At 55.6% G+C, this 11,065-nt stretch overlaps 2 protein-coding genes across 4 annotated transcripts in view; one reads left to right on the top strand and one right to left on the bottom strand.

The window, feature by feature from the left end:
• Positions 1–11,065, top strand: part of WDCP (WD repeat and coiled coil containing) — a 34,410-nt gene that overhangs the window by 677 nt on the left and 22,668 nt on the right. The window contains exon 1 of one of the 3 annotated variants that reach the window (XM_069097339.1): positions 7,621–9,333. The exons of the other annotated variants lie outside the window; for them this stretch is intronic. Within the exon in view, the coding sequence (XP_068953440.1) occupies positions 9,218–9,333 (116 nt within the window). The 5' untranslated portion in view covers positions 7,621–9,217. Of the gene's footprint in view, positions 1–7,620; positions 9,334–11,065 lie in introns of those variants that run through there. 3 annotated transcript variants of the gene reach the window in all.
• On the bottom strand, positions 549–7,492 carry FKBP1B (FKBP prolyl isomerase 1B). The gene is made up of 4 exons (XM_069097342.1): positions 7,338–7,492; positions 6,869–6,916; positions 1,618–1,730; positions 549–1,087 (listed from the first exon to the last, which is right to left on the bottom strand). The coding sequence occupies exons 1-4, from the start codon at positions 7,372–7,374 to the stop codon at positions 959–961; spliced, it is 327 nt and encodes a 108-aa protein (XP_068953443.1). The 5' UTR covers positions 7,375–7,492; the 3' UTR covers positions 549–958.

Here is an 11,065-nt window from a genome sequence, read left to right as displayed (position 1 = left end):
CCCTCCCCTCCCCCTCCCCTTGGAACCCAAGGTCTGGATGGAAAGAACCTTGGCCTTGGGGGCGGGGCTCGCTGGGCGCGAACGCTTACGCGGCGCCTGCTGCGTGCCCGGCGGTCAGGCTGCGCCTGCTGGCAGGTGTCCGGGCGGAGCCCCGGCTGGGGGCCGGCGGGGCCGGGTGGCTTTGGCGTTGGTCCGCTGTGGGCCGCGCCCTCCTGGCCTCCCCCCCGCCCCGGATCCCGTGCCCCTGGCCCGGGGCTGCCCTCTCCCGCCTCTGCCGGCCCAGGGCCTCCCGTCCGCGTTATTTCTGGCTTATCCTGGATCTGCCCCTGGTGGTGCCTCGTGCCCCCCATTACACCGCCTCCTGCCTCTTTCCGTCCGCCGGGCACTGAGCGCGTAGTCAGCGCTTAATCGGCGTTTGCTGCCCTGCTCACTCGGGCCGGGAAGGGGCTTGGTTATGCAACGAGCTTTGGGAAGGGCGAGGCGCCCCGGCCCGCTCCCTGCGGCCTTTGCCTTCCCTCACCGCCGCCCTTCTGAGCCAGGACCGTGGGGGCTTGTCCCGAGCCTTTATTTTGTATATATGGTCTCAATTCCAAAGGGACCGTTCAGATTAGCAGCGAGGACCAGGCAGGATCTGGGCAGGGCGGGCAGCTGGGCTTGGTGCCAGGCTTGTGCCCGTCTCTGAGGACTAGCGGCTCCTGGGGTCAGTGGACAAGTAAGGCAGTGCAGACTTTTTGCTTCATAAATAAAAAGCAGACACACACACACACACACACACACACACCTGTGGGAGCGGGGTGGGGGTGTTCTCGAATGCTGTCACATGCAAGTGGAAGAAAACTCCAGTTTGAGAAGGTTCCTGACAAGCGTTTCCCCAAAGCCGGGGAGCTTGCCAGCGCACGTGTACCTCTAGAAGGCAGACACCACGCATGGGAAGCGCTGGTCAGACGGCACCCGGCGCTTACTCTAACCTGAGCAGCTCCACGTCGAAGATGAGGGTGGCGTTGGCGGGGATGACGCCCGGGTGGCCCGTGGCTCCATACGCCACGTCAGGGGTGCAGGTCAGCTTCGCCCTCTGACCCAGGCTCATCTGATGCGCGTAGGGGCAGAAAGGAAGAGGAGACAGTCCCAGGTTGGGATGAGAATCGACAAAAGGGTGTATGTAAGTGTGCGTGTGAGAGGGAGAGAGAGTGTGTGTGGGGGAGGCTCCCAGAGATGATCTAAGTGCCCCTTTTGTCACATGTCTGGAGTTCTTCCCCTTCACAATAGTGCCTAACTTCACCAGGGGACAATGAGTGGGAGCTGCAGCTGCCTACAACCCAGGGCGTGCACTGATTGGTGCCCACCCCGTGTTCCCTGGTGGTCGCTGCCCTTGCCAGCTCAGCTCCCCTGCTCTTTCCTGCACTCCCAATTCTCTCTCCTCCAGGACAGCTACTGGCTGATCCCTCAGGTGGAGTTGGGGAAAGCCCCAAAGACATGGCATGGGGACAGGGGTCCCAGAAGCCTGTGATCCTACAGGAGGAAGGTCATCACTGCACTTCTAAGTGACGGGGAAGGAGGAGCAGGTAGTGGTTTACAAGGCTGCCACCCTCAGTTACCTCATTTGACATGGTGCCTTACCTGGGTGGTGCCTTCTTCAAAGCCCTTGATCACTTCTTGTCTGCCAATCTTGAACCTGAAAGGCTTGTTTCTGTCTCTTGAGGAATCAAATTTCTTCCCATTCTGGAGCATTCCTGCCAAGACATCAGATTAGTATCAGCCTTGGATCTGAGGGGAAGCTGGGAGCCCTCCCCTTCCTCCACTGTCCTCTCTTCTCCTCTTTGGTGAAGGAAGTGATGACCACTTCCAGGGCCAGAGTCCTCAGGGGAAGTCAGGATTCCCCAGGTTAGACCCATTACTCTTAAGAGTTAGCCCCTGCAGTGTGGACTTGAACCACTCTGGTGAATGACTCATGATGTGCAGACAGAAATTCTGTCCAGGAGCCTACATGTCCTGGCCAACTGCTGGGCTTTAGTTAATGATGGAGAAATGGAAAAGGGATGATCCATGAGGAAGCATTTATTAAGCGCATGCTGTTTACTAGACCCTAAAAAAGCAGGAACCACATTTCCCTGTAGGCCAGCCCTCATCCTAGGTGGCAGGGAGACATGTTTCATACTGGCCACACCTGAGGGCTCCTTCCAGGCCTCTGAGCCAGGATGCCCCAGCCCTGGCCCACGATGGAGGACTCTTCCATTCACCCTCATGCTATGAGATGTAGACCTGGAGAACTGTAATCCTGGTGGAGCACTCTCTGTCCCAGGAAGTTTGGCTTCATGTAGACACTGAGTATGTAGAATGTGTGACAGCCACCAACATGGAGCCAGCAGTGCCTGCCATGATTGCTGGCTTCTGAGCAGGACGCGTGCCTGGATGCTAGGCCTTCAGAGCTGTCTCGTCCGTCTTCCCCTCCCCAGCCATCTGCCATACTAGCTGGGGAGCTTCATCACCTGCCTCCCATCCCACTTTCCTAGTTACATCCTGGCCTACCGCTGCCCCCTCCAGGCTAGATAGTGCGACCACCAGGCACCATGCTCCATGCTGGGGAGAATAAAAGTGAGGCAGGTGGTGCAGAAGGGGAGCAGAGTCTGGGTTCACTGGTCAGGGTGGGCCCAGAGGAGCCAGGGACGACCTTCTCCACTCTGGCATTATGCCTTTGCCCAGGCTCTCATCCCATGTGTCATCTGACTTCCATTCCTTGGCATGTGCCCCCAGCAGAGTGTAAGGCCCTTCAGAGGAGGGACTGTCCCTTATTTTGCCCAGCCCAATAGGAAGAGGGCAGGGGGTGGAAACATCCATTCAGTCCCTCCTCCCTTTAGACCCTGGGCTAGTGGGTGAAAGCTTAGGAGGGGCAGACATCCGGGCCTCCATAAGTTGCCTTTGCTGCTTGTCCCCTCCAAGGTCACCTGTGCAGAAAGGCTATAGGGAAGGGGTGGGCTTCTCAGCCCATGGACAGTGGGCACAAGGGGGCCCTCAGGCAAAGCATCCCATATCTCCCACTGGCCAGAACACCTGAGCCCCATCCATGCCTTTATGTCCCTAGGGCTTGGCACATAGCAATGGCTTACCACATGCTTTCATGCATTCAGTGGCCTCACTGCGAATGAGACCAGAGAGGGTACAGGTGAATAAGCGGTGACTTGTGGCTTTCTCCAAAACTGAAGGAGTCGGTGGACGTTATGTCCTTGGGCTTAGGAGTTGAGGGCATCTTCTGTAGCTGTGTGCATTGTGGGAGAGCACATGGGCCTGAGGCTCAACATCTGTGTGGGTGGGAAAACTGGGGAACTGTCCAATGAGATGAGAACACTAGTGAGCAGGACAGCTGCCTGGCCGAAGGATCTGGAGACAAGCAGCACAGGCCAGGCCATCCTCTCACCTGTTCTTCTGGCCTCCGAGCCGAGGCCTGGAAGGCTGGAAGCCCGGAAGGGCGTCCCAAATGGAGCTGTGCTGCGGGCTCCCTTCCCACGGATGGACGGCCCGATGGTTTGTGCCGGGCACTGCCTTGCTTAGGTATCAGACGGCTGCCATGGCAGTTGCCTGATGAGACGAAATTTCAAAGCCTCATGTTTGCATACAGTCGAATAGTTAGGACACAGACTAAGCACCAAATGAAAAATATGGAAATGAAAAGGCCCACTGAGTAACTGTGACAGCGTCAGCTAGCTGCTGACCCTGGAAAATGAGCAGCTAAAGAGCCCAGGGCTGGGGTGGCCTGACCCCACGGACCTCTACATCTTTCCGCTCTCTTCAGAACCCGTGACCATGCCTGATGCTGTAACAATGGAGGCAGGCAGGCGGTGCAGACGTGGGGCACGAGACACTGCTCTAGCTGGTTACTCCACAATGTCTCAGCTTTGCAAAGTAAAGAGAAATCTTGAAGGGGCCTCTCATTCATAGATTTGCAGCATACAATTCCTGCAGAGGATATTGGGCTGCGTTATGTTGGGAAAATCTAAGCTCACGGAGGTCTCACCTCTTTTCTGTGCTCATATTGTCTCAGGGATGCCATGTCATGGCCCAGAGGACCATGGGGCAGCATGGTGGGGATCCACGGGCTGAATCGATGACCAGTCATGGCCCAGAGGACCGTGGGGCAGCATGGTGGGCATTCAAGTATGCCAGGAGGCGGCAGCATAGATTAGTAGAAGAGCCCTGGGTTTAGACATCTGGCATCCCCCAGAGGGAGTGATGGGAGTCTGATGAGCTAAACCTCTGTGCTTCCAGACTGTCCAAGCCACCCTGGGAGGAAGCTGCTCCCTGGTGCCCATTTGTGAAAGGATCCCAAGGCCACTCCTAGCTTTCAGGTTGTCTGTATTGACTGTCCCCTTGACCCAGCCCAAGTGCCCTGTCTCTCTGGAGGGCACTGCCAACTTCTGTCTCCCAGGCTCAGAACATCCCGAGTTCAGGTCCCTCTCGTCACACACACTGCTTACCCAGTAGGTCTTGCCTCCCCCCCCCGCCCCCCGCCCAATCCCACTCTCTCACAGACTTGATGCTCCCTGAGGTCAACATTCCTTCACTGTGGCTCAGCTGAGGATGCCAGGACTGCCAGGGCTGGATTGGTGAGTGCCCTTGCTGTGAGCCTTAGAGGACCAGGAGAAAGTATGGGATAAAGCCAGAAAGGAGACTGTTGTCTGAAGCCGCAAATCCTGTCCTGCTGGCCCCTCTTAGGTTCCTCCAGGCCCTTGGGCTTTGGCTCCATCACTGCCTCATATGCACCATAGTCCTCAGCTCAGTGCAGGCTGGAAGCCCTGCGAGGGCAGGCACTGGTTCATTTCCCTGCCTCCTCAGGGCAGCTTCCAGAGCCTGGCCCTTAGTTTAAGTGGAAGTTTCTTTGAGGTCAGCCTAAAAGTTACGCAGAAGTGTCATCCCAAGGGTAAGCCCCTGCGTTGGAGTGGTTTTGTGTCTGCTCTGTATCGAGAGGGCTATCCTGCTCTTGCTGTCAAAGTCCAGTGGACCAGGATCTGGAGATGGGGAGAGGGGAAAGGCAACAGAGATGTGAGTCGTGGGCCCTATTTGCGAGATGCCAGGCCTCAAGGTACAGCTTTCCTCAATCTGCCCTTCCAGGCCTTCTGCCCTCTTTGCTAAAGTCCCTGCTGGTGTGAGACCAGGAGGAACCAATGAGAGCTTTAGAGTCAGAAGGCCCCCTTTCCTTGGTCGCTTCTGCCTTTAGAGATCCTGGGCCCAGGCTCATGGTGACAGGTCTCCAGAGGCTCTGAGGTTGGGGCTCAGAGCCAAGCCCTGTTCTCCTAGCTCATCTTCAGAGAGGAAGGTTTTTGCCAGCTCATCTGATGTACTTATGGGTCCAATTGTTTCTGAGGCCTGAGGACTCACTTGTGTGGTAAACACTGGCCTTCCAGGGCATGGCCCTCGGGCCCATTGGGCAGCAGGAGGCTGAGGGATATGGCATCATCTACAGAATAGCTTTGCTTTACAGCACCTACCCTCTGGGTCTCCAGAGGCTGACCCGTGTCAGCCTCCTAAGGACAAGGCCGCTTGTACCCTCACACTAGCAATTCTACCCCCAAGGAGGTTGGTGTTGAGAAGGCCCAACGGATCCCAAGACATTCAGGGCAGTTCTTGAGGAAGGCAGCCAGGTGCCTGTGGGGAAGGGCATGACCATAAGCAATGACAAGCCTGAGGGAATGTGGGCAACATTAGGAAGCCATGTGGGGTGTCACCAACAGAACCAGGAGAGCTTAGCTGCCACCAAAATGCCCAGGCAGGCAATCTGAAAAGACAGCAGGGATCATGTGAAGGCACCGAATAGGTGGACAGAACGTGCCCACAGCCTCTGTCTCCCTCTGTGAAGCAGGGGTCATTGTGAGGGTCCAGTACACACAGTAGGTGCTTCCCACCTGCACATCACCTCCCCTTGGCACCATCAGAGAATGGCAGCTTGTGGAGGTACTTTACAAAGCTGTGTGCACTTACTATCTTTGGCTTTTTCTCACATTTCTATAAGACCTTGACAGTCTGGCTTCAGCCTCGTGGCACTGGAACTGTTCTCTCCAAAGGTGCCAGATCCAGTGGCCTTTTCTCAGCCCTCAGTCTCTGACCTCTGTCCAGCCTCGACATTTGGTCATTCTCTCCTCCTCCATCCTCTACTGAGTTTTTGGGCCCCTCTTGTCTTCTTCTTCTTCTCCTAGTTGGCAGGCTCCAGGTCATGGCCACTAACCAGGGGTGTTCCCCAAGACTCTGCTTGCACTCTCAGAGACCCCCCAGCTCCCATCCACTCAAGTCTCTAGGCATACTTCCAGCTGCAGGGGGTCTCCTGAGCCCAAGGCATTTCAAGAGGAAGCCTCGGGGATGTCTCAAATTCAGAACTCATCCTCTGTCCCCCAACCCACTGTTCTGAGGCAGGGTTAGGCACAGGGAGAGATCAAGAAATATCTGTGCTGGGATTTTTTTTTAATCCTATAGAAGTTGGCCATTAAAAAAAACCCTAACAACTGAACGAGTGCCTATTTTCTGCTGCCCCTCAATGGGCTGATAATGTTGGCTTCACCCCTTGGCCATGGGCTCAGAACTCTCCACAGCCTAGGTAGGGGCGAGTGAATCCCAAGGATCAGTGCCTGCCCAGTTCTGTAGCTAGGAAGAGGGAGGGATTGAGATTTGGACCTGGGTTCAGATCCAGCTGTCTGTGCAGTGGCCGGGGCGTGTGCACTAGATGGCCTCCAAAGCCCTTTCCATCTCAGGACTATGACCCTATGATGGGAAATAGGATCTGAGCCCCCTCACTATGAGGCCAGCAGGCAAAGCTATTGGTAGAGCCCTCTCCCAGTTGTGACAGCTGTGGCCCAGCTCACCACACACCCAGAGGTCTACCTACCTGTGTAGTGCACCACACAGGTCTGGCCCTTCTTGGGAAATGTCCTTCCTGTGGGGAGACAAAGGATGGACCTGAGTCTGGGCTGGCCACCAGGGTCACAAGAGCTAGGCAGACACAAGGGCCCCTCTCCTGTGGATCAGTGGGATGGGATGGGTGTGGAGGGGGAGGGGAGGGATCTGCATCAGAGGTGGAGTGGGTGGGTGCATGGGGAGCATTCTAAACTTTGGCCATGGGGTCCTCTGGCCCTCCTTTGGAGCCCTGAGCCTGTAGCAAGGCCAGGGTCTGCCCTGCTTCCCAGGGTACCTTCCTCCTCCCTCTCTTCTCTCCCCCCCTTCTCCTGGTCCTCTCCCCCCCCTCTTTCCCTCCCTCCCCACCCCCCCACCCCTGACGCAGATCCCTCCCCTCCCCGGGGGGCCCCAGTCTCTCTTCCTCTACCCCCGTCTTCCTTCTCCTCTCTGCCCGGACGCACCATCTCCTGGGGAGATGGTCTCGATCTCCACGCCCATCGCGACCCCGTCCTCCCCGGCCCCAGGGTCGCCACCAGCCCTGGTCTCTGCCTCTGCCGCCACCGCCGCCGCCGCCACCGCCACCGCAGCTGCTGCCGGCCGGCCTCCAGGACTCCGCCCCGCCGGCCTCCCGTGGCCAATGCGTGCTTCCCTCCGCCCCTGGAGCCCGGAGAGGCGGGGCCGGCGCTCCCTGCCGGGGTGGGGGGGCCCCCAGCCTCCAGCCCCCGGAGCCCGACAGCGAAGATGCCCTGGGGCAGACACCGGGGGCCGGCACGCCCCTACGCCTTCCTCTACTGCCCTGCCTGGCCTTTGGAGGGGGTCTCACTGAGAGAAGCGCTTGGTCAGCCTGGAGGTACGCCCTGAGCGGCCCAGGCCGGCGTCCGCCCCATTTCTTGTCTGGGGCCCCCGGAATGGGCACGAGGGCACGGGCTTGACCTAGAGGCTGGCACTGAGCCCGCTTCGCCAGCCCCGCACAGCGCTGCCCCCTCCTTCCAGGGTGGCTGCACAGGCTTTCTCACAGATGCTATTAAAGGAAGCAGCCTCCCGGGGTGCTAGCCGGCTCCCAGATAAGCCTCTTATCAGCAGCCCAGTCACAAGATCCGGCCCAGTGCCCTGCCCCCTGGAGCTGAACCCGGCTGAACCCCAGGCTCCTCGAGAGACCAGGGGTCTGGGCTCTAGAGTACAAAGAGCGCTGAACCCACATCTGGGGTGTGTCAGAGCATCCCTTCTGTCCCTCCAAGATGGCTTTGAAGCATTGGGGGGTTTGAAGAATGACATGCAGACTGTTCGTATAACACCACTTGCAAAGCTTGGTGCCTCACACTGGGGATATCAAAAGGATGTGAGTCTCAAGGCCTGCTGCCCGGGGGCACCCGGAGGAGCCAGAAGGGTTCAGGACTGAAGAGTGGGGCAGACAGGGCCTGCGGAGGGGGTGCGCCTAGCTATTAGAAGAGCACATGGAGGGGAACAGAGAAGAGAGACGCCCTGTTTCCCTGGAACTAAAGGGAAATCCTGAGAGAGAAGACTGATTGCACTTAGACTGTGGAAGGCTTTGAATGCCAGGCTGAGCCAATTATATTTATCCAGTAGGGAAAGAGCAGCTGACATTGGAGCTGAGGGGTTCAAGGACCGGGCCCTGAAAACAGAAGGATGAGGACCTCCTCCAGGCCTGTGGCCATGCCCAGCGGGCAGATACGTAAGAAGAATTTCTGTCACACACACACATGACTCCTGCTGGCCCCAGGAGCCTGGGCTCTTCCTTCACCCATCCCACAAAGGTCCCCTGTGCCCAGGATCCTTGCAGGAGAGTCATGGTAAGCTTGGGTTTGGCCCCTCACTATGCTTGGTTTCAAGTGCATAGAGTTCTGACCCTGGAGTCAGGAAGACCTGAGTTCAAATTCAGCCTTAGACACTTGGTAAATATGTTGCCCTGGGCAAGTCACTTAATTTGTCTGCCTCAGTTTCCTCAACTGTAAGATTGGGAGAACAACAGCACCGGCCTCCCAGGGTTAACGTTTGTCAAATGCTCTGCACGGGGCCTGGTATGCGGTAAGCACTTGGATGCTTATTCCTTCTCCTTCCCTTAAAGACGTTCAGTGGACAAAGGAAGTCATGTGTAGGACAGCTCTTTGTTTCCTGGGCATTAAGATTTAAGCTGCTTCTACTTATGCGCAGGAAGGTATTCCTTCTCCTTCCCTTAAAGACGTTCAGTGGACAAAGGAAGTCATGTGTAGGACAGCTCTTTGTTTCCTGGGCATTAAGATTTAAGCTGCTTCTACTTATGCGGATACAGGAAGCGGATACTTAACATCTCAGAACGTGATGCACTTTGTAAGACTGCTGAATGGGTGTGGCCCTGCGTGGGCTCTGTCTTCCGGCAAACCCGGTTTGGATTAACCGCCCATTGGTGGCTCCCTTCTTCTGGCAGGGCCACCATCTGTGGAAGGACATACTTGTAAGGTAAATGTGCGCTAACATTTTTCTATCACTTTCTTAAGCCTAGAAGGAAACAAAACAGTAAACCAGGCCCTAGTTTGTGGTTTGCCAGTTTCTGAGGTATAAATGCTTGCTGAAAATTTAACAATCAGCTCTCCAAACCTTCATGCTGCCTTCAGCACTTTCCCGGGGAATCTCCCTTAGTGAAGCTAGCCCTGACTAAGGAACACATGTTCTGGAGTACAGAAACTCAAGTGATCATGTTCCCCCCACACACACACAGACTGAGAACCATTCATCTGAGGAGTACCATTGTGTTATCTGTGTTCACAATTACACACACACCACACCTCCCCACACAAACACACACACCACACACACATAGACTGAGAACCATTCATCTGAGTGCCATTGTGTTATCTGTATTCACAATTACACACACACCACACCTCCCCACACAAACACACACACCATACACAGACTGAGAACCATTCATCTGAGGAATGCCATTGTGTTATCTGTGTTCACAATTACACACACACCACACACACACCACACCTCCCCACACAAACACACATACCACACACACATACATACCACAAACACACATACACATACCTCCCCACACACACATATGCACACACACAGACTGAGAACCATTCATCTGAGGAGTGCCATTGTGTTATCTGTGTTTACAATTACACACACACCACACCTCCCCCCACACACACCACACCTCCCCACACAAACACACACACCACACACATATGCACACACAGAGACTGAGAACCATTCATCTGAGGAGTGCTATTGTGTTATCTGTGTTCACAATTACACACACACACCACACACCTCCCCACACAAACACACACATACACACAGACTGAAAACCATTCATCTCAGGATTGCCATTTTGTTATCTATGCTCACAATTAAATACACACACCACACACACCTTCCCACACAAACACACACATACCACACACACATACATACCACAAACACACACATACACACACCACACACATAAATACACACACACACAGGTCCTGACTCAGGCTGGCCTGGGAACACATTGGTAGATTAGATGAGCAGTTGGGGTGGGAGGGATCCGCTTCTTTCCACTACTTATGGGAAATTTTCGAGAGGCAGCTCTGTGTGCTGCCGATTGCCTGACTCTTCTGGATTCATACCCCATTCTCTCTGGTGCAGCTGGTGGTCAGGAAGGGGGCCCTAGGGACTGCCCAGGGTTAGTTGAATCATCCTAAGCAAGGAGTCTTTTATCTGTGAGCCATACACTGCTCCTGGAAGTTGCCAGGGGAACTCAATGCCTGCTCCATAGCCCATTCCTTTGAACATTCCCTGGGTCTCTGGGGATTCCAACCCAACCTCTGCTGCATGTATCAGTCAGTCATCATGTATTAAGCACCTGCTATGGGTTAGGCACTGTGCTGTGTGCTGGGGATTCATACAAAACCAGAACATCTCCTGCCCTCAAGGGACTTCGATTCCATTAGAGAATGATGAGTCTGTAAAATCAGTACAAGGTCCCTTCACTGGGGAGGTAGAAGCATTTTCTGGCAGATCAGGGAGGATCCTCACAGAGGAGGTGGTGCACAAGCTGGGCTTTGAAGGAAACTAGGTATGGAGAGAGTACACATTAGGCCTGGGGACAGCCTGGGCAAAGGTGTGGGGATAGAAGGTGGAGTGGGTGTGTGTGTGTGTGTGTGTGTGTGTGTGTGTGTGTGTGTGTGTG

The sequence above is a fragment of the Petaurus breviceps genome, unplaced genomic scaffold, assembly GCF_028583685.1.
Source record: "Petaurus breviceps papuanus isolate PSGF00001 unplaced genomic scaffold, PetGlider_PUasm1.0 356, whole genome shotgun sequence".
Classification (NCBI taxonomy): domain Eukaryota; kingdom Metazoa; phylum Chordata; class Mammalia; order Diprotodontia; family Petauridae; genus Petaurus; species Petaurus breviceps.
The sequence above is the reverse complement of the archived record's forward strand: the minus strand, read 5'-3'. Positions and strand labels throughout refer to the sequence as shown.

What these genes read in the sequence shown, in the direction of transcription:
- FKBP1B (XM_069097342.1), bottom strand. Translation starts at nt 7,374, where the DNA reads ATGGGCGTGGAGATCGAGACCATCTCCCCAGGAGATG. An exon ending in GACCATCTCCCCAGGAGATG is followed by an intron (nt 6,917 to 7,337) that starts GTGCGTCCGGGC and finishes GTCTCCCCACAG; the next exon opens with GAAGGACATTTCCCAAGAAG. An exon ending in CTGTGTGGTGCACTACACAG is followed by an intron (nt 1,731 to 6,868) that starts GTAGGTAGACCT and finishes ATGTCTTGGCAG; the next exon opens with GAATGCTCCAGAATGGGAAG.